This window comes from Pteronotus mesoamericanus, unplaced genomic scaffold (assembly GCF_021234165.1).
Source record: "Pteronotus mesoamericanus isolate MK-2021 breed Mesoamerican mustached bat unplaced genomic scaffold, CSHL_Meso_final contig_263, whole genome shotgun sequence".
Classification (NCBI taxonomy): Eukaryota; Metazoa; Chordata; class Mammalia; order Chiroptera; family Mormoopidae; genus Pteronotus; species Pteronotus mesoamericanus.
In genome coordinates this window covers 10000001-10027441 of record NW_026555112.1, presented here as the reverse complement: position 1 = coordinate 10027441, position 27441 = coordinate 10000001, and the positions used below count along the sequence as shown (strand labels likewise).

Here is a 27441-nt window from a genome sequence, read left to right as displayed (position 1 = left end):
TTAAAAGAGATATTATGAAATTGGAATGTAAGGTTAGACACTTTTATCTTTTTAATGCTTTATCCAACCCACTCTTAAGGAAATGCAAGATAAATCAAAGGCGAGGCTAGAAGGAATGACATGCAATGTGCTGATTTTAAGGCAAAGCAGTGGGATGAATTCCGGAAGGAGAGAGCCCGAGGGCCGTGGCAGACGCAGGCAATAAGGTTTGGGGGGCTGACTGTGGCTTGTGAAGAATTCGTTGCAAAGAATAACAATGAATTGCAACAAAACACCTCACTGATCTCTTGCCAGGAATATATTCTCCTGAACTGATCTATTAGTAACATGAAACAATATATAAGTAACTTAAGGTTAAAACACTAGCATTTCTTCAGTGATGAAGAAAGCCCCCAAATTAAACATTAAAACAAGAAAAACCCATTGGTCACTCATTTCAGCAGGTGAGTGGTTACATCAGGCAGCTCGTTGAGCTCACTGTGGAAAGCTCAGGGTCTGCTTCAGGGGACATCAAACAGACCTCAAATTGTGTGCAGGCTGTAGTTGCTGAACAGGGCTGTCTGAAGTGCTGTGTTCGCAGGGATCCCCAGCCTGTGTCCGGGCTCGGTGGAAAGAGGGCTGGGGACGGTGTCTGCCTGAGGAGAGGGACAGCAACACATTCCTGGCTGGGTCTGCCGCAACGAATGGGTACTGTACAAATACTGACAGTGTATCAGAAATGTGAACAGAGTGACTCCAGAGCCCTGAGCAGGGAAAGCCTTATTTTGCATGCGAGAGTGGGGCAGGTCTTCATTCATTCATTCAACACTAATTGCCTGCCAGGGGCGATTGAGCTGGCTTTTAAAAGATGAATAGGAATCTTCCAGGTGCCAAAAGGGGACAAAAGAGGTTGTTTTAGCAGCAAAATCAACATGCACAGACATACCTGCCTGGGAATAACTACATGGAGGGTGTGGGGAACTGGTGGGAGATGAGGCTGGTGCAGCAGGTTTGGAAAATTGTGATTGGCTGGGTTGAGTGTGGAGCGGCCGGCAGCTTTTGAGCAGGGAGTGAGAGGTACATCTGCGTTGCGTTTGGATGGACAGGAACAAGGAGAGGCCGAGCGCAGGGAGGCAGGACGCTGTGGTGCTGAGTTAAATGACAGGCCCTAAGCCCCTGGGTTGAAGCAGAGGCGCTGGAAATGGCCCAGGAAGCCATAGATGAGGGAGAATCGGGAGGATCTGCTAAATGACCCACCACGGAAGGTGAGTGAGCGGGAGGACGCCACAGGTAAGGAGGCCACTCCCTGAGGTGAGGAATACTGGAGGGGAGCGTGCTTTTGCATGAAATCCTTTTGAACGGGCTCCGTTGGATCATGAGGTGGAGACGTCCAGCGGGAAAGTAGAAACGAGAAACAGATCTGGAAATCCATCCACATAGAGGGGGTGGCTGAGGAGATGGGAGCAGAGGAAGGGGCTCAAGGAGTGCAGGAAAGGCGGTCTAAGAACCACCCCTCGGGCAGGGTGACTACGTAAGGGCTGGGGCAGGAAGAGGAGTCAACGAATGAACCTGCGACAGGGGTGGAAGAGGCCCGACAGCTGGAAGTCAAGATACCTTACAACAAGGGAACCGTGTCCGGTGTCCTGAGGACTAAAAAGGCCAAAAAACCTGTGCCTAGCTCTGTGCCTGGCGCAAGGAGGAGATGCAACGCTTACTGGGTTTCCTGGGTGGAACCTCGGGCTTTAGCAACTAGAAACTTTGTTGCGGGGTTTATTAAGAGCCGCTTCAGGGGGAAGGTGGCGGCAGACCAACGGAAAAGCACAGAGAGTCCGTGACAGGGAGCGGAGGGCGGGTCAGGACACCACGCTCTCCAGCCAAAGCGAAAGCATCTGCGGCGACTTCTCTCCTGACACAGGTCCCACACCGTAGGCTCGCTCAGCCAGGCTGAGCAAAGAAGAAAAGGCCAAGGGTGGTCATGTCTTTTTCTTTTGAGGGTGCCAAGAATCCCGCTCTCCTCACTGGAGGCGGCGCTGCGTGCCAACAAGGCAGGCTGTGCAGGGGCGTCTGTGAATGACAGGGCGGAGCGGCCATGCCTTCCCGCCCGACACCTAGTGTGGACCCCCTGCTCGACTCCCAGAGCACGCGCTGCCCGGCAACACTGGTTTCTAGGGTCTACCTGCAGCTTTGCTGCAGGGTCTGGACTCCCTCATGTGCAGGTTAGAATCCAAGCCGGATTTATCTGTGGAAACAGAATTCTTGCTGTTAGGCCCATCTTCGCAGTAACAGGCTGAGGGCAAACCCCATGTTACAGTTCTCGTTCTTTCTAGTTGCTTTTTCCTCCACCACACTCTTAGAGTTTCGGAGGTTTCCCAGAGTCTGGAATTCTCTCTCTTCAGTGTGGGCTTTACCAGACAGTCTCATTTGTCATGGGTACCTCTGGGTACCTAGGCAGCTCATGGGCGATGCCCCCAATTCACCTAACCTTTAGCAGGGGTGTCCAACCTTTTGAGTGTCTCTGTGCCACATTGAAGAGTTGTCTTGGGCCACATATTAAATACACTGCAACAAGTAATCACAGAAAAAAAAAAAACAAACCCTCATAATGTTTTAAGTAAATTCAAGATTTTGTGTTGGGCTGTTATTCACAGCCATCCTGGGCCCCATGGGGCCCGTGGGCCGCAGGCTGGATGCCTCTGCTATCGCGTCTGGTTTCCCGCGGAGAGAATCGGCAAGCTGTTCAACTGCACCCTGTTCACAATTTCCCAAATTAAGATTATCATCCTTTTACTTTTCCAAGAGAGACAACATTTAATTTATAGAATTAATGTGACATTTCTTTCTAACTTTATTTTTATTGTTGGACTACTACAGATGCCCCACTTTGTCCCCCTCTGCCTGCCTCCACCCAGCGCCCGCCCGTTCCCCTGGCCATCACCACTCCGTGTCTACAGGTTATGCATATACGCTCTTTGGCTCATCCCTTTCATTCAGTTAATGTTAATTTCTAAAACCTGAAATAAATGCAACTTTTGAATCTTAAATTTGAAGACAGCCTTACACTTAGCACTTGGGTTTATACTGTCTGTAAACATTACACAGAACAGGGATTAGAATTTCACATCTGGAAGTAGATACCTGGACTACCGTTCTTAACGGGTAAAGTGACTGAACTCTTTTAGAGTTGTTTTTTTTGTTTGTTTTTAAACAAGAGATTTTTGGATTCAGCAAGGATAGAAATCGCCATCTTTTTTATTTTCCTTTTCATTTATTAATGACGATAGCTTGGAATTTTTGTATCCGGTCAGCAATTACCACTGGTGCTTTGATTTTAGCCTTCAAACATATCCTGAACATTTAAGAGTCTCTCATTTTCTAATGCAGAATCAACAGCATGAGAATGGCCTTCCGAGACCGCAGGGATGCTCCGTCACAGGGTGGGGGAGAGCAGGCAGGCCGATGGCCCAGGGCACTAGTTGCGAGCTCTAATGCGGGGTGTGAGTTTACATTCCTCAGGAGAATCACCTGTGCCCCGTAATTAGCAAAGAGAAGGAAAAGATTGAGTTGGTCTGTGGGGATCATGTCGCTGACCCTTCATTATTCCAAAACCCTGATCATTTCCACTGTATTTTAAGCACAGACTGGGGAATAGATTTCTCGATGATCTACTGCCATCCAACTTGGAGTATATTTTTAACCTACATATGGCTACCCTGAGAATGCTTTCTAGTTAGATAGTCAGTGCTGAGTCATTATTGTTAATTTTGCCATGTAATATTTTCCTTAGTTTCAAAGCTTAATTATTATATTCAGTTTCAGGAAGTAAATTAAAATAGGATCAAACAATAATGTTTGGTAGCCCTAAGTGACTTTCAAATGATTAAAAGTAATACACAAAACAAGCATTATTGTGGTGATTTTGCATGCAGCGAAACTAGGTATGTTCTACGGGTGATAAGAGAGAAAAAGCAGACCACGGATCGGCCACTTGAAATGAACTCTTACCTTTCGGAACTCAGTTTAAATGACACTTTCTGGGGAGAGCTTAATGGGATGGCTTACCTCTTGCTCCCCCTGTGCACCCCATGACCTCTGCCCTGGGTCTTGGGCTTGTCTGTTTCCCTCACTACATGGGAGCTCCTTGAGGATGGCCCACCCCTTTCTCAATTTGTCTCCCCCATAATGACTAGCACATGGTCTTAGGGTGAACCCCAAGAAATTGCCATTTTTATGGGTCAAAAATGGCTACATATCAGCAATTTCATCGGGTTCAGTCTAACAGCTGCTGACACCTGCGACTGTTAGATGAATGAGCAAATGAACTCACGGACGCTAATGAGCACGAAGCCAGCACTGACTACCACAGCGCCAGCTTCTCAACATGCACAGAGCCCCGTGAGCTTTCTGGGGAACCCAGTGCCCAGGGCGAGGCAGGGAGGCCTTGAAAGGACTTGGAGGGCCACAGATGTGAGTCAAGATGCACCAAGAGATTCCTATGGGGTGGCAAAAGCTTCACAGACCTTGTGATTTTTCAGCCTCAAGGAGAGAAGCCTTCATTTCTGCAACAGAAATCCAGCTCAAATTGCAAGCAATGAGATGAGGAAAGGCTTCTTGAGATGGCAGAATGATTACTAGGGACAGCTTTAAGTTTCTCCCTCCGGATACTTTAAAAATAGTCTGGACTTTCATCTGTCACTAATGACTTAGGGCTAAGTCTCATTTGGCTGAGAAATAAGACCAAATGACCTCTCAAGGGCTTTTATGGTCCTAGGGACCCTGACACAGAGGCTGAGTGAACACTGAGCCTGTGGAAGACCATGTGACAGGAACAGACCTTGGGCAAGTGGCCATTCAAACTGCTCCTCCGGCTGTAGACACGCCTGCTCTTCCCTGAGGGTAACTCACACCTTGGCCAGACCTGGTGCAGCGCGAAGTGGTGCCCTGTATCTATTCCTCCCGCTGGTTTCCAGGCAGCGTAGCCGAATGCTGCTACGGGGGCAGCCTTTCTACACAGCCGCCTTACCGGAACGCCCAGGGCACCAAGGCTGTGGTTCTCAAACTTTCCAGGGCATTCGAACCACATGGTGGGCTTGATAAACAACAGACTGCAGGGATTCACCCCTGGAGTTTCTGATTTGGTAAAGGTTACGAACTGAGTATCTGTGCCTCACCAAAATTCCTACACTGAATTCTACCACCCAATGTGATGGTCTTAGGAGGCGGGGCCTTGCGGAGGTGATTAAGGCATGATGGTGGCGCCCTCGCCAATGGGATTAGTGTGCTTGTAAGAGATCCCACAGAGCCCCCTTGCTGCTCCTGCCACTTCAGGCACTGTGAAAAGACCGCTCTCTGTGAACGAGGACGGGAGCTCCCACCAGACACTGAACCTGCCAGTGCCTCGGTCTTTGTCTTCCCGGCCTCCTGCACCGGGAGAAATTCCTCCCGGGGTCCGATATTTTTGTTACAGCACCCTGAATGGACTAAGTCTGAGGCAGGGCCTAAGATTGTCCGTTTCTAATCCATTTCCAGATGCTGCTAGTCCAGGGACCACACTTTGAGAACTTTTGCTCTAAAAGTGCAGTCGATCAGTTTGACTGAAAGTCACTGTCAGAACTGCTCTCTGCTGCTGTGCAGGTAAACTCAGATGTGCTGCATCCTATATTAATTCAGGGAGAAGTTAATTTATCACAACACACTATTCTCCACTTGACAAGTGGTTTCCAAAAATCCTTGGTTAGCACGTAACTGCTGCCCTTGGTCTTCAGAGCAATTAAGAATTACTGAATTCTTCCATGATCTCTCAGGGTCTGTGAAAGTATAAAGCGTTCTTCATATAAAATAAAGAGATGAGGTTGTAAAGCATTGTAGAGTTACACCTAGAATTGATGTCAGTCAGAGAGAGTTGCTAAGCCCAGGGGGTTTGCTGAAGATGCATGGTTTTCTTATAAAAGTTTCCCTGTTCTCCCTCAACTAGGAGCACACCCGGGATACTGTGTGTGTGGCCCGCAGAGATGTGACCAGCACATGTCAGCACGTTCTCATGTCCTGCTTCTGGGAGTATGAACTGAAACAAGGCTTTTCGAAGGCAGTTTGGCAATTCTTACTCAGTTTCAGGGTGTGTATACCCTTTAACCCAGCCATCGTACATTTTGTGGCTTGTTCTGAGGAAATAATCAGACCAGTTTAAAAAACGTAGGTACAGGGATATTACCCACAGGACTGGTTATAATGAGAAGAAAATTGGAAATGACCTAATGACCAACAAGAAGAACTGGTCAAATAAGTTTGGTTCAGTTACACATTGGAATGCTGACCAACCACTACAAATAATGTTGAGGGTGGATACTTATTAAAATGAAAATATTTCAAATTATATTGTGTTTAAAAATAGATTATAAAAGAGTACACACAGAACATTTGCATTTGTATTTGCATTTTGTAGAAAAGTGATGCCTATGAATGCATAAATAATCAGCCTGGAGAATTACACATGAACAAGGTGTTAACAGAGAGGTGTTTACCACTTCTGGGTGGTTAAATTTACAGTGGTTTTTATTTCTCCTTTCTGTATTTCTATTTTAAAATTGCATAACAATGATCATGTATTTCATAAGTAGAAGATGTAAAGGTTTAAAAATTTACAATTTTTTTTTAAGTTAAAAAGGCCAATTGTAAATGTGCGAAAAAACACACTGACTTCAACCCATCGCTTGGTAAATACAGCTAAAAAGTGTGCGTGTGTGTGTGTGTGCACGTGCGTGTGTGTGCATGTGTGTGTGTGATCATCTTGAATTTACGGAGGGGTCCGCTGGTAAGCTCCTTTCTCCTGGACGCACTGTGCTGCGGTGCGTGAGGGCACAGGACGGTGTGTTTGGATTCCTGTCTCAGCCCCACCCCTTCTGAGCTGTGTGGCTATGTATTTACCTCTCTGTCTTAGTTACTTCATCTGTAAAATGGATAGGTTAACACAGCAACTGCTTTGTCGAGTGGCTGTGAGCATTACATAAGTCAGTGCTCAGCATGTAGTGAGCATGAACAGATTTTAGCTAATACTGATATTCTGAGAATGAATGCTTTCACCTAGCTTTTGAAAGCACACCATCTGACTGGCAAAGGAGAGCACAAGTAAAATCAAAATCTGTAGGCAAAACCGAATACTCTCTAGGCCATGTGCTAGGACGGCAGTGAAGTAAGTGGTGGCTGCGACAAGGAACACTCAGCAGAGCAATCTACCTGGACCGATGGCCACTGTCTCAACGGGTTTAGAAAGAGAGTTTAAGGCAAGTGGGAATTAAACACAGCAGTGGGCGTTATATGGGAGAAGAGTCATTAACAAGAGCAAAAAGATAAAAATAAAAAAATAAAGAGAACTAGGGTATGAAGAGCAAGAAGTACACGGATCCAAAGCTAAGCAATGAGGAGATAGGAATGCGGTTGTTTCTTTGTGTGTAGCGCTATTTTAACACAAGGCCCCCCCCCCGCCCCCGCCCCGGCCAAGCACACACGTTTATGGGCTTAGAGCTATATTTGTCTGGCTTGTGTAGTACTTGGGGGAGAGTGAAGACAAAATATTTGATTATTCCTTCATACCTGAGCAACAGAACTTAAACAAGTTGTTTAGAAGTTTTTTTCCAGCCTGTTTCTGAAGTCTTCCCTAAAGTTATTTCTGAAAATACCTCATAGAAGGGATTTGAGGGATTTGTATCAGCACAGAACTAAACACGATTTTAGTTTGAGTCTCTTCTAAAAGAGAAAAAAGGTGACTTAATTTACCATTTCCATCTGATTCTAAAATCTAACTTCTTTCGAGCTTTCCAATCCATTCTCCACCCGTAATTTGTTTCCTTATAAACATAGAGAAAAGAGTCTTCCCAGTTCAACCAAGGTACAGACTATCATCTGGAAACCTATATATTGGAAAATTCAACTTCAGAACTGCTTCCAGACTGAAAGTTTGAAAAGTATACAAGTTAAAGGGAATAGACTCAACAGGGAGTCTGAACTATGGTACAGCTACCTGAGCTCTTTGGGAAATAACAGTTCTAAAACCTAAATACACTGGAAGATTTGCTTATTCCTGACTTCAAAACTAATTTAAAAATATTTCCTTTCTTATATCAGGAAGGTAGATTTCAACTTTATTGTGTTGAAAACAGATATTTCTCTCTCTCTCTTTTTTTTAAAGAGAAATTTTCTTGAGTTGAAATACCCATGAACGACACTAACCATCAACTCTGGGATTAGAGAATGTCAGATTTCAGAGAGTATTAAATTAAATATAATGGCCTACCTCTTACAGCTGCAGATGCCTCCTAATAATATACTTAATTAGGGAAGTTGTAGAGTACTGTATATTAGTGATAATTATGTCCTGGGGCAAAATTCAGGACTGAGGGCTGGGATACGTGTGAGTCTAAGGAGACAAAATGGAACAGAACGTCATCTGGCCAGAGCAAGTCCCTCCTTTCACTCAGCACTGCACATCTTACAGTCTTTGAAGTGGGAGCTACTCAACCAAAGAGAACACTGAAAGGCCAAAGCAATCAATTCATTGCTTTGTAAAGTTCAGTTCTGTGGACACGTTATTTAAAAGAGGCAGCTCCCGACTGACTGAGGAACAAATCACCCCACCAAAATATAAAACTGCAAAATTGCATACATCATCTTATCTACAGTTTTACTTCATTGTCTCTCCCATTGGGCAATGGCCTTAAACAACTGGAAATAGGAATGTGGGCTTCCTATAGGAAATAGGAATAGTGCCGAATACTCTATTTCATGTTGTGTTCAGAGAACACCAGGGTAATGACTGGGACACAGGCGGTACAGTTGGAGGAAAACAAATGAAATAATCCAGAGCAAATCTATCCGTCAATGTGCTTGCTTTTAAAACGTTTGGAGGAAGAGGTCGGCGTGCTTTGAGATTTCAGGGAACCAGGCCCCTTACAGGCATTACACTTCACGGAACCATCCCAACCGCTTCAAAAGGCAGCTGTTACACAGCGGCCCTGGGGATGCGATGTCCACAGTCCTGCTTTCCCGGGAGTGTGAGCACGAGGGGCCTTACTCAGGCGCACCTCAGAGGTCCCGCGGGCTCTGTGCCAGACCACCGCAACCAAGTGAGCCCTAATCTTTTTGCGGGTGGAGGGTCTTGCCTTTAATTTGTAAAAAAAAAAAAAAAGGCAACGCCTGTGAGGCACGGTAGAGCAGAGTGCAAGGCAGCTTTGCCTGCCTGTGAGGTGACGGGGAGAGGGGGGCAGGGGCGGGGGGTTCAGGGGGACAGCCTGAGGGGGCGGAGCCTGTACTCCAAGGAGCACGTTACGGGGGGCACAGTATTTGGGAGCCCAGAGCTACTGCTTCTCTCAGAAATCCTTTCAGACATGTAGACTCCCTCTGAGCACCAGTGTCGCTGGAAAACCCGGCCAGCAACATAAAGGCATCACTAAATGACTATGCTCAGACTAAACAAATCTCTTTTACAATTCCTCACACATTACTAATAAATGTTTTTAGGTTTTAATTTTAAATAGAAATGTTTCCCAAGCTGTCAGGGCAAAGGAAAGCTGCAGCCAAGTTATACTACTAAGGTGCAAAATATGTAATTCATAGAAATCATTCTTCCTAAAAGTGTGCATCAATATCAAGGCACATCCAATCTCTGAGGCTTTTATTAAAGAAAACTCTAAAAGATAAGGCAAAAATTGCAGTTTTACTTAAAAAATCATCAGGGTTTAATACAAGTTCTTATTGATTCTTCTTCACTAGACACAATTCAGAAGATAATTTTAAGAGGACCGTTACTTAGGGTTTGAGTCTAGGGAAAAAAAATCTTAAGATGAGAACCTACATACAAATGTTTCTAGTAGTTATATTCATAATTGCCAAAACCTGCAAGCAACTGAGATGGCCTTGAACTAGTTCATGAATAAGCTAACTGTGTACATCTGTACGATGAATATTCAGTGATTTAAAAAAGAAATAAAAAAGGAGCTATCAAGCCACAAAAGACATGGGGAGACCTTCAATGCATGCTGCTAAGTCAAAGAAGCCAGCCTGAAAAGGGACCATACTGCACGATTGCAACTGTATGCGGTTCTCGAAGAGGTGAAACTATAGAGACAGTATAAAGGTCAGTGGTCGCCAGAGGTTAGGGGGTCAGGGGGAAAGAGGTGGCCAGGGGAAGCAGAGGGGATTTTCCGGGGGTGACATTTTCTGTGATGTTGTAATGGTGGATACATGACGTTATGCATGTGTGAAATACCCAGAGACTGCTTAACATGAAGAGTGAATGTGAATGTACACCACAGACTTCGGTTCCCAATACCATCTCCATATTGGCTCCTAACTGTGACAAATGAATCACACTGAGGCAAGATGTCAGCGATGCGGGCGGCTGTGGGCGGAGGGGCGTGGGTGGCGATGGCAGTGCACATATGAGAGCTCTCTGTGCTTTATGCTCAGTTTTTCTGTTGGCTGCTCTAAAAAGGAAAGTCTATTCAAAAAATCTTAAGGCAGTCTGAGAGGAAAAAGACTGGTTACTGTGAATGAACAGAGAAGTGATTCCACGTTATAGAATGATGTAAATTACTATCACCTCGCACATGCTTGTGTATTATGGCATATTTTTAATTGAAATAGTATGTGTATAATAAAACACCAGGAGATTAGTGTAGAATTATCTTCATTCCAGAATTGGAGGGGACCTTAAGGATGAATAAACAGGTTTAGATAAACTTAGAAATTAACCAACTGTGACTATCAAACACTCCAAATGATTCTGAGAAGAGAAAAGCTGTGTTTAGTTTCTGCTGGGGCAAAGGGAATGTGTTAAAATAAGTGCTGTGGGGAAAAAACCATTTTTCCAGTCTCTACAGATGCAATAAAAACTTGCCTGAAATTTTTATTTATGTTAACATATTGGAATATAGCCCAAATTACGACACATGTCTGTCTCTAAATGGTTTAATTTAGCCAGTGCTAATCTTATGGGTTTTTTGAGGGTTCCTAAAGCTACTTCTTTATCAATATAAATGATCCATTTTTTTCAACCATTTTAAAACTCAGGACAATAAAGGTTGTACTGGCTCCTCAGAGAGGTGGTGCAGCCTGGGGCTCAGAGTACGGATGCCTAGGTTCAAATCTTGGTTCCGCCCCTTGGCTGGGTCACCCTGGGCGTGCCTTTGCTTCCTCATACGTAAAGTGGGGACAACAGCAATACCTACCTCAGGACTAAGTGAATTAATGCCCGTAATCATTTGTGTAGGACCTGGCACACAGCCCTCAAGTGTTAGCTCCTATTAGTCCTAATGCCTGTAAGTCATTTTTGAGACCATCTACAGTAATCCCTCAGGTTAACGGCAAATGAAGACAAGTCTATGGTAATACCTCTGCTACTTTGGGGTAATTATATGCTAATGTGTTGGACTCCTCCACTAGGTTGTGGACTCAGTGAGAGCAGACGTAAAATCTCAGTTTTCTTTGTTATCAAACTGCATGTGAGAAAATATTTCTCAAAATAAGGAGCGACTCTGATTTACTTCCTCCTGGGAAAGAAATTTTAATTTCAGCTAAAATGCACAGTGCTGAATTTAAAACTTCTTTTTTCAATTAAGAGAGTAAGCCAGGTTGCTCTGACAGGTGCAGCTCAGCTGGTTAAGTGTTGTCCTGTAAACTGAAAGGATGCTGGTTCAATTCCTGGTCAGGGCACATGCCTGGGTTGTGGGTTTGGTTCCCATCTGGGGTGTGTGCCAGAGCCAACCAATCAATGTTTTTCTCCCTCCTTCCCCTCTCTCTAAAAATAATTAAATAAAATCTTTAAAAATAAGAGAGTAAGCCAGGTAAAGTTTTAATCTACAATACGTTGGCCTAACGATTTTACTGTGTATCAACTTTTAAGATCATCTGTGTCCTAACATATTTTCCCTGAGGATACTGATTATATTGGGACTTGGAGCTCAACTGCTGAAAAAGAGAAAACAGCAACTTAAGATTCAAACTGAAAAGTAATTACACAATGAGATCCACACCACTTTAGCTGGTGAGAGTTCTAATCCATGGCACAGTTCAGCAGTCACAGACAACATCAAACCTGCCCTTCTCGTTTTGAAAGGCTTTAGTGAATCCAGTGAGTGCAATGTTAGCTACTGTATCAAAGACTGATACTTATTTAACCAAGATGGGAAATAGGGGTTTGTGATATTCTAAGAAGCAATAAAGATCCTATTTTCATGTAAACTATTCAAAATAAACACAAGGAGCAGCAAACCAGACAAATACCCTAAAGAAGAATGGCTTGTAAACAGACAGCCTTTTCTGTTTCATTTTAAGCAACAGACAAGTATTTAACTAAATTATTCTCCACCGAGACTATTAAAACGGCTTTGCTATTGCTAGCAGGAATGGAACTTCAGATCCACTTAATTTCAAGAAATTGACTAAAATTCAAATCACAGATCGGGTGTATTTTAAATGGGGCTATGTGCTCTAACCACTATTTATGCTGACTGCAGCATTGAAGTAGCTGGACTCAGATACTTGATTGAATAGTAGTAAATCAGAAATGCCAAATTAATTTTTTAGGTATGTTCACAAATAGTTCTAAAATTATGATAGGGCTCGATGATTGAAAAACGTTCCCATTTTCTCATTGTGCATTGGTGACATAATCTAGACCACACATATGTTTAGAATACAGCATTTCCGGAAATGTAAAACCAGGAAGAACCCTGAAGGGCGTCTCGTCCAATGTTCTCATTTTCTAAGTAAGAACACGAGGCCCAGGAGAAGCCAGGAAATGCAGTAAATGCTTGGGCTCTGGTGTTAGATCTGACTTCCAGTTCCAGATTGGCAAGTTATTCACTGTGTGACCTGGGGACAGTTACTTAACTCTCTAAGCCTCAGTTTCTTCACCTGTATAATGGGGATAATAATCATACTGATCTCACAGGTTTGTGGTAAAGATTAAACAAGACAAACATGCACAGGACTCAGCACAAAGACGGGCACATTTTAACTACTCAGTAAACGTTAGCTGTTACGATAATGACTAAAAAGTGACCCCTAAGCCAAGTCAGCAGCAACTCAACTGGACTTAAGAGTTCCTGAGACACGTCAGAGCTTTCTTCATCTAGACACAGTGCCTGGAATAAAGACTCACTGGCGTTGACAGTTTAAGTATAACTCTACATCAAATAGAAAGAAAACTGTTTCAGGCTTTGTGCTATTGAATTGATCAAAACATTAAATCAGCGATCATGTGGTGAGGTCTCAATTTCTTGAAGAATCACACACATTTAGCTTCCCCTGAGCAATGGATGTAACACGTTGACCTTCCTAACTGTTTTAGTTCTATTACATGCTTTTGAGAATCTCCCACCAAAAGCTGGTCATATAAAATGAATGACAAGGTAACCGGACACAAATAAAAGTTAGGGTTCACTTGCCAATGTTCTTACATTTGCCTCTGGTTAGGTGCTATGTGGGATACACCCAATATTCTTAATTTGTACTGTCAGGCGGATATCGCTGTAACCCCTACACATCTGCTGTGGAGGAAGCAGGAGTCAGAAACACGGGGAAGGAGAAGCGAGCGTGCTTCTGCAGCGCGGGGTTCGGTCCGGCTGACACCGGCCCCGGCGACTCCAGCGGCCACTCATCACAGATGTTTGGAGTCACCATTTTTGTCAACATTTACTGTTGTTTTATGATTCAATTCAGAGTTGAATGTGTTTCTCAGACTAAAAAAAGAATTAATTAAGAAGCCTCACACAGAATATTAGCTTTATATAATATGTTCTCAGCACTCTTGCCTTTGATAAATTTTAGTTCATTGGCAGTCTTTCCAGAAATATTCAGTACATAGACTGTCAAGTGGGTGCTTAGAACATTTCCTTGTAATAACCTAAAGATCATTTTTCTCCTCATCTGGAGAACAACCATGCAAGTGCAATTCATTTTAGATCTTTAAAAAATAAGAGTAAATGTAATACAGAATAAATACGCGGTCTGGCAGAAGTAACGCCTGCTTGAGAGTGGTTGGTAGGGTCATTATATGGGTGTAATAATTTGTAGTTTTAATTTGAATATTTCACCTAAAATGTCATATGGTGTGCTTGAGTGTGATAGTGTTATGTGACAGAATTACATGCTTATGATTTTGTAATCAAAAAGGGGTATTATTTGTGCTGGACCCTGTATATCAAAAAGACATCAACTCAAACTACAGTGAGGTAAGTTCTAGTATAAACATGAACAAAGCCCAAACACCTTTTCATGTAACACCAGAGTGATTCAGCAGACCAACAGATAAAGCAAACAGTGATTTGAAAAGTGGCAATTTGTATCCATACCCAGTATTTAGTATTTCAGCGACTAGAAATAAAATCGTTTGGCAAACTTACCCGCATTTTTGCACAAGCATCTTGGGTTGATTCTGTCCCCCTGAGCTCTTTTATCAGCATAGAACCTAAATACTAAAATACAGAAAAATTCAACGATTTACAAGTATAAATATACGTAGTGATTTAAAAGCAAATTGTGAAAGTACCACTGGCTAGCTTTGCTGGCTGTAAGTTGGTGCACAACTTTTAAAAATGGACAGTAACTAATCCTAACAAACAAACGCTTCTGTAGAGAGAACACAGCAGAGTTAACCACAGTTCTGAAAGCTGTAAATTGCTCTTTAAAATAAAACTGCAGCGTTTCCTAAAGACGCCATCTTTCAAATCATATTTAACTGCAAAATGGGGGCATCTAAAAATGTTGTCCCTGTTTTTATTTTTTTTTGAGGCAGCAATGTCTGCAAAAATAAATCACGCTGCTGTGTATGTAATTACAGGGTTGTATAAGACAGCTGAGAAACTGAGCAACAGGCACCCCATTTGGGCTTAGCTGGCTGCGCCAGTAATTAATGTTAGGCTGCTGTTCCAAGGCGGAGATGCTGTTCTGGACCTTTTTCCTGCACAGCTGCGTGCCCTATGATGGCTGATCCACCTGAGAAGGGGATGGGAGCGTGTGGGGAGGGAGACTCAGTTGTCCCACAGCGGAAGGAGCACTGAACGGGGTACAAGGAGGCTGAGAAACTCCTTCTGGGCATCACCAACTGCTTGGCTGTTAGGGGATGGGGTCCAATACTGTCTGAGCACCAAACGCCACTCACTCCAGGTTCTGGCTGGAGCAAACACTTTTTAGCAGAACATCTATTTTGCCTATCAATGGACTCCTCCTCAACTTTTGGAAGCTTCAGTAGGGTTCCTTCCAACTGTCATTTTTCCTGCTCTTATTTCCTTCAAAAAAATAAAAAGAGAGGTGTGTGTGTGTGTGTGTGTGTGTGTGTGTGTGTGTGTGTGTGTAACAAGTGAATTAAAACAATTATTCTCCTGACGTGCCCTGGCACTCTGTGAAAACAAGCTTGTCAATCAGTCCTGTAAACCTGGCAGGTCCCCGACCGGAAGAGGAGGGGGAAGGGCATAGGAGCAACTTCGTCAAAGGCTCTCAGGAGAGGCATGTTCAAAACGCCTCAGAGATTTGGCAGCTGAGCTTTGGAGGAAGGAGGCGGCAGTTTGATCCTACAGATTTGGGGAGATGACTATTAAGACAAATCCCATGCTTCAAGATATGTAAGCAGTAAAAGAGGTGTGGATAACACAAAATGGAAAAAAAAAGCCTAAATTGCTAGGAGATAACCAGAACACCCACATCTTAATTAAGGAAAATGATCCTGGTGAAATCCTTATCTTTTAAGGTATCAGGGACGTTTGTCCTAATTGAAACACTCAAGAGAGGCAGCTTCAATGTGCTGCCCAAGTCCAGCTACTGTTCCTGCTGTAGTCATGACAACCACCTGCCCCAAAAACTGTGGCATTTTTTGAACATTTACCTGTTCAGATTACTCACAATTCTCAGCTGAGCTTGAATCCCTCTCCTGTTAAAAAAAAATACCTAGTAATATAATCCTACTGATAACAAGGAAAAGAATCTGGAATTCAGGTAAGGCGGTAGAGCCAATGTTTTGAGACCCCTGGTGAATAGAGATGTCTGTATGTGCTATATTGATGAGTATATTTATACTCATTTCCATTTTAAGACTTCATTTTATGACATTTCATTTAAAATATACAACTTTGTAAGAAGGGAAAACAGATCTTAATCTTATAAGATTAAAAAGGTTATAAAGCTGTATTGATTGAACTTCCTTTGTGGAGAGAAGGCTACTTTAAAAAAAATAGATTTGAGTTAAGATGGGCATTTTGATACAGTTTCAATATAAAAGTAAAGAAGCCAGAAATACACCCTCTATCCCACTCATACCCAAATACTGACGTTAAGGTAACTTACAAAAGCTTTGTAATCACATGACTGGAAGATGAGCTTTTCTGGGTGGTGTTGCCAGTACTGGACTGGAGTGGAGGCTGTAGCTTCATTTGGAGGCCGCAAAGTAATGGAAGGTTCTCCCCAGTCTCCTGTCTGAAAATCACATTTATTCTAGAGGTGATATGAGCAGTAGACAAAGTTTGTTCCCTGTAGCTAGCCTGAGTTCATCTTATCCACATGTGCTGTGAATGTGCAAATGCATTTGCGTCTGTTATGTGCTTACGAATACTTGCACTTCTTACGGTTTTATATGCATCAGCCCATTCCCCAAAGCCAAGCTCATTTTTAAGGTGTGAAGGAAGTTGAATTATTCTATTTTTGGAGTGATACTCTAAACTAACTTAAAAATATTTTAGATATTTATAACAATTTATTAATTCATACTTTTGTGTCACAGGGGAAAAGAATATCCAATCTTTGAAAGAATTCTCTGTTTTTAAACTTGACTGTGAAATTTTTAATTTAATTGCTTTTATGTGTGGAATATAGGGTCTGGCAGAAGTAACGCCTGCTTGACTGTGGTTGGTAGGGTAATAATATGGGGGAAATAATTTACAGTTTTAATTTGAACAGTTCACCTAAAATGTTGTATGACGTGTTTGACTGTGATATTGTTATGGGACAGAATTACATGCTTATGATATTGTAATAAAAGATTTTGTAATAAAAAAGGGGCATTATGTGTGCTGGACCCCGTTCTCCATTCCATAAATTTCAGTTCCCAACTATGACATGTGTAACGCCCTTTGCATAATTTTACCTCTGGAGAGAAGGTGCTGTGTTACACTAAACATTTTAGAAGAAAGATTTGCTAATGGAAGACAACTAGTTTCCCTTATCTGAATTCATCTGCACTGATGTAATGCCACTGCAATTGTTTCGGACATATTAGCTACCTTCTTCAGAAAATCTAGAGCACCAGTGGTGACCAAACATTAAAATACCATGTTTGGTCATATGTGCATATGCAGGTACCTGAGGGTCCTGACTCACAAATGCAGGCATGTAACATATATGCCCACTTTGTCATTTTCCACAAGGTTAGCCTCAACCTGTTTTATTGCTATGGGCATACGTAATATGCCCATATTACGGATTTTATTGGAGGTACTGCGGGTTTGATCCCAGACCACCGCATCAAGTGAGTAATACAGTAAAGAGAATCATAATATTTTTGCTGGTGGAGGGTTTTGCCTTCTATTTGTAAAAAACACAATATCCATGAAGCTCAATGAAGCAAAGTGCAATAAAACGAGGTCTGCCCGTGTAAAGGTTTAGTGTGACATCTACAAAGTCAAAGGCTTGTGCCTTTTCTGGGCGCTGGTCTGATTTAGATATTACACATGGGAAACTTCTAAATCTTCTCCCAGGTCAAAACTCTAATTTTTCAAAATTCAGTTCTTTTTTCTCAAATAGACATAACTAAAACTAGACAGGAGGCAGTTTTCCAAAGCCATTCTTTTCTGGATTTGGCTGGTCTTACAGAATTATGAGAAATTACCTTTCTTAGGAGTTCAAAGTATACAAAAAGGTCGCATGAGCTCCCAAATCAAGTAAAACCTTGGCCAGAGACCCAGTTCCATAGAAGAACTAGCAAATGGGTGACGCTGTAGGACTCCTTAAGGAGGATTTTCAAAGACTCTAGGATGACAAAGTAAAATTTGGGATGTAGGTGTTTGTTTGGAAGGGGAAAGAAAGTCCAGAGCTTTCATTAAATTGTCTGAAAGAATCTGGAAATCCCAAAAGGTTAATAACCACAATTCTCCAGAAATAGCTTAAATAGGATGTGTGTTTGGGGCAGAGGCCTAGCATCCCAATGCTCTCTGTGTACTCTGAGCTTACACTAGGTGGCCTGTAAGGTGGCTGGCAGGGCTGGAAAACGTCAGGCAGAGGCTTTGCCTTCTGGAACCTTCTAAATGGCTTTGAAAAACCAGAAGAAAATTCTAGAGTACCTTGGGAATGCACAGGCCTTTTCATAGAGGCAGAGACCCTGAAGCTTTTCAGGGAAATAGCATCGCGGATCCCTTCTCTCTCCCCTCTCATGCTCTGGTCTGAGTTACTCTAGCTGCTTCTGGTTGCTCGTTTACTTGCATATGGCTTTGTTCTTCTATCTCTCATCTGTGGATACTGTTGTGACTTTACCTGGGTTATTTATTTTAGCATTTTTGTCTGTTCGATGATCCATCCCTGACTCATTCTGGAGTTTTCTCTTTATAGTTATATGAATGTTCATTATGTAAAAATAATAAGTGACTGCAATTAATTTTAGGATTAAGTTTTCCTCTGACTTCTTATTTTGATCTTTTCCTTCTTTCTCAAACATGCAGATCTTTATTATTTCTCCAGTCTTCATTTCAACTGGCTGTGATTTGCTCTAAAAAAAAAAATCTAGTGTAAAATTCAAAGTGTAGGCTACATGGATTTCAATATTATTTTGAAGTTGAGTGTAATAACCTTTAAGTGATGATTGTTACAACTGTGGAAACATGCAGCTATGTGTTCTTAATTAAACGCACTCCCAACACCTAGCAATTTACCCTCTAATCTCCCCCATTACTTTTCTTCCCCTTTCCCCCTTTTCCCCCCATAAAGCAACAACAACATAGCAAACAGGTGTTGCACATTTAAGTCACAGGTAACACCATTAACAGAACAACAGAAGTTTACACACAACTCTGTGGAATGATACAAAGGAGCTCGTTGACATCAAAATGTTCTTCAATCCAGTGTTTGCTGATGTGACAACTCAAACCAAGCATCAGATCTTCTTGTTAGCCCTGTCCTAGTGTAGCTGCGGTATCTTGGCCGAGCTCAACAGGCAGTTTTCACGGCAGCCGAAACGGACATGGCAGGAGCTGGGGGCACCAGGGGCCGGAGGATGAAGGGGTGGGTGCGGTGAAGCTGGGCTTACGGGGACATTTCAGGTGTTAGTATATTAAGCATGCAAATCATATGCAAAGTCATTCCCTAATTGTTTAATAAACTCAGGCACTTGAAATTAAACTTCCATGTGAGTTCCATACACTTAAAGCACAACTATAGCCAAATGCTGATCCAAGGATTTACATTATCCACCATGAGTCATAGCAGCCATTCTGGGAAGACTGGGCCCCAGCACATACCCCCTCCGTCTGGAAATCAGCCCAGATCTCTTATGAGATAACCACCTGAAGAAATGGGTGGCCCATCCATTTAACTTTGTTTATGCGGCATCATCATCTGCTCTTCTAGGGCTCCGCTGTGTCCGGGAATCACAAACCACTTGCTTTGAATCCTGAGTGATCTGACAGGACCTCCCCTTTGTGTATGGGGGAGGTGATTATTAGGAAGAGAAACACAATCCTTACTCTCTTTTTTTCCTCTGGCTTTGAAACATGGCTCCAGTCCAAATATTTTAAAGTTTCCTACTGTGGCTGAATCTTCCTCTCTGGAAATAGAAACTGAATTTTGTTATACTTAGTGCTATTTCCAGAAATTCGTTTTCAAATAGAGGGATTCTTAAGATTGAACTGATAAGAAAATAAGTGTATTTTTTTCCTGGATATTCATCGACTTATTTGTTTTAAACCTTAGATCTAAGAATATTTAGAAGACTCAGCTTAGGTGTCGAGTTTTCTCTTTGGAATTAATTTAACAGGAATGGACGGACTTGGCATTATACTGCTGTAAAGGGCACGTGTGGCCTTGGGCTGCGTGTGGGATTCAGCTTCCCCTGGTTGATTGACAATAAAAACAAAAGCTTTCAGAGAACAAGGTTGCTTTGGGTCTCAACCCTCCTGGAGGCTGGAGGCTGAATCACAGCAGGAATGAGCTAGGAGGAGCCAGGTAGAGTGGCGACTATATGGGGTTTTGCCTGGTACCTGAAATAAATTCGAACGGTGAAGCCTACTATTAGCTTTTGTTACATAGTGCATTTATACACAGATAATGCGTATATTTTTTCAAGTAAATTAGAAAAATGAATAACCTTTCAGTTAAAAATGTTTATTAAATATAAAATCAAATCAGACCTCAAAGGTCTTTTGCCTCAAAAAGTGATTTATAATAAAATCTTTAACAAAAAGTAGATCTAAACATGGGTACAGTGAAGCAATAATATTTAATTAGAATAAAAAATAGAAAATGTTTGGGGTAAATTCTGTCATATTTCAAATTATTACTGACAGTAGGTCTTTAAAAAGCTTAATTACAGAAGAAAATTTAAAATGATTCAAGCCATTCTTACTAAATCAGTTCAGGTTATCTCTTTAGAGCTTAAAATACTTAAGAGAAAACTTCCCCTGTAGGATCTTGTACTGAATGATTTTACTAATTTGGTCATGGCTTAAAACCTCATTTACTTGGTATGTATATAGTTATTTATTTCCTTTAGGCTATATCAATTAAACAGAGGAAAATGTACTTTATTAACTACCTCTTCAAACTCAAAATAAAAATTAATCTTCTAGTATAAAGACAAAACATAATTTGAGATTATAGTTTTAAATGGAGAATTGATTCTGTGTAGTAGGTATTTACCAACAGCCAACTAGAAATTCATAGTCAGGTTGAGTTTGGAAGATTTTAACTGTGTCATACCTAGTATGATGTAATTAAATTAAAGGTCTCTTATACCACCAGCTAAAAAATATAAGATCACTAGGAGAATTTAGTTATAATACAGAAAAAAAATTACAAAAGTCTATAGACAGATTTTTATTGAATGGCAGAGTCTAAAATGCGGCTATTAAACTTTGTATTATTTCCAAAGGCGATAAAGCTGCATGATTTTGGTTCATATGTGCCAGACACTTAAGGCAGATGCTAAAACATTTTATTGTATAACTTTCTCCCCCAAAAAGGGAAACTGAAGATACTATATATTTATATGTTCTGAGAGTACAAAGGGGAACATTGTCCATATTCCTATTTTCTTCTTGAGGAAACATTTACATCGTAAGGATGTCAGTAAATAAAAGCCACAGTTATAACTTAGCTTTCTAACATGAACAGTAAGGTACGGTATTATCCAAGCCTTACATTATTATTGTTTTTAAAAAATATTTTACAATTAGAATTTAATTGATCTTTTAAAACTAAGGCTTTTAAATCTTTTCTACTAGGAACTGATCCCACCTACCTGCTTGTATATTTAGGTCTGAATATTAACAAACATTATTTCCTATTTCTTCAGAACACTTAATGAAAAACTAAAATGATTTTAAATGACAGTTGTTATTTTAAGGTTTCACTTTCAATAATTCTGACAAATAGCAGAGATGGGCTCTCCAAACAACCAGACGTAAGATTTATGGGATTACATTTACTTTCGGTTATTTCCAAGGCTGTGAAGACTGCTACATATAGCTCTCTGCTTATAAATATGTATATGGATATTTGGATGTGAATGTAAGGAAAAGCCTCCTCCAGACATTCACACAAGCATGAAAGCAGGATTCTGCAGCAGTTCCTTTAACACATCTTCAAGAATAAAAATGCTAGTTCGGTCAAATGCAGTTGGTTAAAATGAGTTTGTTTCTTTTCATGACAAAGAGCAGCGATGGCCCCTTCTGGACACGAAAAGCCCGCTTTAGCATTTACAGGTTCGGGGGAAGCCTCTGGGTCACAGAGCACCAGCACCAGGCAATGTACAGACCCCAGGGGCCCCAAGAGCCAGAAGTCCCATGCACAGGAGGAGGGGACGCCTGAGCCCGCACCCCGAGAGAGGCCTCTGCATGCCGCCCCAAGGCTCTGCTCAGTGATTCTCAACCAAGTGTCTCTACCTCTCGGGCAGTAGGCTATCCAATGGGAAAAATTTAACAGGACGTAAAAATAGGATTGTTTTTAAACTACAAAATGGAAAATTCCAAACATTAAAATGTTTCGTTTCCAAACACAAGTGAATTTTTAAAAGTAGGCGGAGGTGAAATGTGAACATTTGAGTACTGTTCAGCAGCTCAGGGTAAAATGGGTCATGATTTCACACACATTCCAAAGATCAATTTGGGACTGTCAAATGGCAAAAGGCTGAGAACCACTTTCAGCTGTAACAGCACCTCTCCTGGCTATACTCCTCCCACATTTGCATAAAATTCATACAGTCTATCATGCAAATCATATTCAAATATTTCTCAGGAGTAAAGCGCATGACCCTTTGAGAACTGTTAGACACAATGGGTTGAATAGCCTATGACATGGGGAAGTACAAAATGGGGAAGAAAAACACCGATATATACATGTGTATATATATATCAATTTACCCTTTTCCTTCTTCCTGTAAAAACAAGTTAAACAGACACCTGGGATGAAAGCCAAAGCTCACATGGGACAGATTTTAACCGTACACTCCAAAACCAAGTATGTTTCTCATTTTAGGACAATGTTTGCACATCAACTAGTCACAAGGCACAGTGAATGAAGTATAATAGACAAAAAAAAAAAAATCTCAGAGTCATTAGACATCACAAATTTCCTGCTTTGCCAGGACACAGTCCCTATGGCCACTGACAACACTTTGCAACACATTACATAGCGCAAGGTCAGCACAAGAAAATAACCATTTTTGTAACCTTACATTATGAACCTGATGGATGGCTGAGAAAGGAAATCCAGCGTTCTGATTCGTCCATATCTCACAGACAGACGACTGCTGATATAAACAGAAAACTATCTCATCTTGTCAATATTTAAAACACAGCAGCTACCAAGGTAGCATCAATGAAGGGAAAGAGGAAAATAATGAAAAGCAAAGAATCACATTTCTTAAAAAAAAAAAAAAAGCTCAAAAAATGCCCAAGGTTTAATAATTGACTTCCAAGCCATTCTTTTGCATAACAACATTTTGGGTTGGCTAGAAAGAAAGGAAAAAAAAAGACCATTTGTGTATTAGCTTTATATCATGGAAATTACCAATCATGCTGGGAAAAGCGAGTCGTGGTTTACAGTTGCCAAAGAGAACAGAAATAGCTTCCCTCCTCACATCACTCATTTCAGAGGATCAATATTTTCAAGAAAGATGGGGAAAAAACCTTTAACACAGGTCACATCTTTATTTTCTTATCTTCAAATGACCATGAGCAAGCAATGCAGTAAAATGACTTTTGTTAATTTAATCATTGCTCCATTTGATGAACCTAGGGGATGTTCTTCCCTCCAGAGTTCTCAAGGGCAAGTCTCCGTGGCTCACAAGGGGAGCAGCGGCAGCCTGGCGCCCAGCAGTGGGAGTGTGTGGTGGCGGCGGCGGGAAGGAGCTGGAGCAGGGTGGGGGAAGCTCCGCCCCGCGATTCCAGCAGAAACTTTGGGGCACAGCCTAATGAATCAGCTCCGGAATTCGCTCTCCCACCACGCCATTACCAATCTCATAACTAATAATAATTAGGAGTCAATAAGGTCTGCTTAGGACCAAATGCCAAACCAAGCAACGGCCCCTCCCAGGAGTTAGAGTAGAAGCCACCAAATAAACTGACTAGGCTCCTGGCTGACCTTTACAGAGTTCTTTCCCTGAATTCTATCATTCTAAAAGGCACCGTGAAATTGAATCAGAAAATGGCAGAGCGCCTAAACTTCTTCAGCAAGCACTGTGAACATCCTGAGAATTCATGAGCAGACAGCGCAGGGATCAGTGCAGGAAGGAGATAAAAAACACATCCGTGATATGGTTTGGAAACCCAGCAAAGAACTACGTCATCAGCAAATGACTTAAGGAAAGGAAAGCTGCTCCCTGGCTGTGTTTCTTCTACCTCCACCCTCCCAGAAACACTCACCAGAAATCTAACATCTCTCTCTCCAGTTACGATGGCATCTTCACACACACCTACATCTTTGCTTTCCATCCCTTCTGTCATCTGGGTGGCTTTTGGGGGACAGATGGTCAGGTTACTGGCATTCTAATAAGCAAGAAAGCTCCCAGGGGTCTGACCCTGGCACCTCCAACCACCTTCCACTTAAGCCAGCCCTGCTCGTCTCAGTTCCCTCTCTACACTTCGTGCTATTTTCTCCACAGGTGCATCTTCCTTTTCCTACTTTTCAAAAATGAAATTTCTAGGAAGTTAAGTCTTGGCCCCATCCCCCCCCCACCCCTCCCCGGTCTCATCTCCAATAGCTGCCATCTGATTTACAAAGACTAACTCCATGCTTTCGTGAGAACACCATCCTCACAGGCACAGACATACTCCCAGGACACGCTTGACCTTTCGTGCGCCCTCACCCACAGTTCTGAGCTGATTATTCGACAGCAACATTCGCAGACTTTTAGTGCTAGAAGTAACCAGGGGACCGCCTGTCATCTGACAGGTGAAGACACTGACATTCAGCGAGGTGAAGTGGCTTGCTCAGGTCACACAGGGAGCGTCACAACACGTCACCCTGCTGGGACAGCTTGGAAGGAGTGCCGGCCTGCTTCTGACTTCACCAGACGGCAGAAGGACTCTCCAGTCACATGGAGCTCATTTTACTGTTCATGGAACAGTCTCAAGTCCTCTGGGGTTCAAATACCTGAAAGTTTTATTGTTTTCCCATCATCACTCCCACATGGGCCACGCCCAGCTGCCCGTCCCAATGCGTAAAAGGCCAGCGGACGTTTTGGGAAGACTGCATGAGTTCCTGGTCACCTTAAGTCTTGAAGAATCCATTTTGCAGAAAACTCCAATGTCATATGTAAGTCAAACATTGGTCTCTCTCACCACAGGTCAGCCTTGGGACTTAAAAAACCTGGGGTGTCATGGTGAACTTTGGATGTCCTCTACCCCAAGCTCTACCTCCTCCATGTGTTTAGTTGGGGAGAAGAGCCCAGAAGGACCTGGGCATTTTTCCTATCTGGTAGTGGCTGAGTTGTGTCTGATGGCTGTCACTGGTTGTCAGGGTAACACTATCTTGGCCTCTGATGCCCTCTTGAAGGAAGAGCGTTGCCCCGGGTTGGGCTGTATCCACGAGAGTTCTTTGGAGGGCTCTCCAGGGGAGGGGTGCTGTGCCCATTACTCGGCTCCTGACTTGCGAGATCTGGGTCTAGCTCAGATCCCTCCTCTCAGCCCTCCTAAAGCACACACATCCATGCACACACGCACGCACGCACGCACGCACCCCGGGTGGGATGCGGGGAGAGTGCAGAGGCCCAGTCTCCCTCTGCAAGCGCACTCACATCCCATGCACCCATCCTTGTCACGCAGGGCAGGCTGCTCAGTGACCACTCTCCTCTCTGCCAGGACAATTCCCTCCAAGTCTCTATTCTTCAGCTCAGGCTGGTGCTACCGTGCATCTGTTGCCAGGAAGTTCAACTGTGGAGAGCAATGTGTTTCCCCCACTTGGGGCTCCGCCACTCTGGATGAGTGTTCTTCACGGAGCCCTCCTCACTGGGCTTGGAGTGCGTGGGGACGTGCTCCCTCTCCTCTCCCACAGAAGGAAGGAAAAGCCTCGTCTCTTTCCACAACGGCTCAGTTCTCTGCTCTCCCCCAGCATCAGTCTCTGCTACATGGACAGACTGGTAGCTGAGCGTGGCAAAGCAGGGTCATCACCCCTTGGTGACCCTTGGACAGGGTGTACTTTTCTCTTCAGAATACGCAGTATTTACAGGAAAATGCTCACTTAGCATCCTGTTATATGAATGCATCTCTCAGCAGGCACAGAAAATTAACAGAAAGTTGAGGGAAAAAGAGGTCCTCACAACATACTTACATTTTAAAAAATTCATATAAAAATTTTCTCAATGAAGAAAAACCCACCTCTAGTCAAATACACTGAAGAGAGTTCACATGTGGCTGACATGTCTTCTAAAGTTACAATGACAATTTTCCATCTATAAGCTATGTTTTAAACTCCAGAAAAAGTAAAACCTCTATCATTTCCAATACTTATGTGACTCAGTGCAAATGGTTAAAAAGTTTTATTTTAAAAAGAGGTTAATTATATTTTAGTTATGAAAGTTGTTTTTTAAAAAAGATGACACATTTCAGATATCACAGTAATCCTGCTGGTAGTAGAGGACTTAGCAGGCTCATGGAGCGGTGACTTCAGGTGGACCAGGCATAACCAGTGCCTTTACAGCATGAAATGGCACTTCCAGACACATGGTTATTAGACTGAATGCTGGGATAAAATTTTTTAAATATAGAAATTTCCACTGTAGAATTTCATTATATTTAATAAGACAGTATTTCAGGATATAACATGTATTGAAGTACTGAGTCTTGAAAAGTTTTGAGAAAGAAAATATAATACATGTAATACAATTTCACCTGGGGCCCCAATTCCTAGAACAGAAGTGATTTAAATCTAAGTTTTAATTAAGCCTTAGAATGTCTTCATCTAAAGACAAATAATGATAGTACTTGACCTACATATTTCACTAGGTTGTTGTGCAGCTCATGGTAAGCTCCCTGACAGGGATAACTTTCTTAACTTCTTCACAACTTCTAGGACCTAAATTCCTAGGACATAGGGAACACAGAAGGCCATAAAACATATTGAATGAATGGAATCATAGAATGTTAAAAAATGTCCTAGTTAATAATAAGGCACCACAGAAACATTAATTAATGTTATTCATTATCGTCTCTAGTTGGTCCAGGTTGTTGTTGCCACTTGTGCCTTTAAACTAGTCCCTGCGGACACATTTTTGGTAAAATGTACCAGAAATGAACCCTGAAGAATTTTTGTTAGAAAAGTTCTCATTTTTCCTGATAAGGGTTTGAAAAAGTGCGGCCAGCTTGGTTGAGGAGCGCAGGAACATTTGTAATTAGCATGCCTGAATGTTACAGGGCTGCCTGGAAACAATTCTATCAAAGGACATTAAAAACCCCTTTGCAATGTCATTTGCTCATTAATTTTCTCTCACTCCCTTTTCCACATATACTGCAAAGACTATTGTAGTTTATAGAACCTGGGTTTAAGTAAAGATACAGTAGTCTTATAACTGAGACATGATTAATAATTTAATGTGTAGTTCTTTGACAATGAAGTCAATAGAAATTTGAAGGTGTCCAATTTTTTCTTTAGTTCAGACCTGTCTCCTGACTCTGGAAAAGATTTCTTAAAATACAACATACATCTTGCTCCCGTTACCATCTGTATCTCAGGTGATCACGAATTCAGTTCAGAGAATATGACATATTTGCACTGAAA

General features: G+C 42.2%; 1 protein-coding gene across 6 annotated transcripts in view; it reads right to left on the bottom strand.

Annotated features, from left to right (window-relative positions):
* The window catches only part of ANKS1B (ankyrin repeat and sterile alpha motif domain containing 1B), an 811229-nt gene that overhangs the window by 31322 nt on the left and 752466 nt on the right, over nucleotides 1–27441 (bottom strand). For 2 of the 6 annotated variants that reach the window (XM_054574655.1, XM_054574660.1), the window contains 3 exons: nucleotides 22901–22975; nucleotides 16312–16440; nucleotides 14376–14447 (listed from right to left, as the gene is read on the bottom strand). In XM_054574655.1, coding sequence (XP_054430630.1) covers nucleotides 14376–14447; nucleotides 16312–16440; nucleotides 22901–22975 — 276 coding nt within the window. The remainder of the gene's footprint in view (nucleotides 1–14375; nucleotides 14448–16311; nucleotides 16441–22900; nucleotides 22976–27441) is intronic. The other 4 variants (XM_054574656.1, XM_054574659.1, XM_054574657.1 and 1 more) reach the window with 2 other exon arrangements.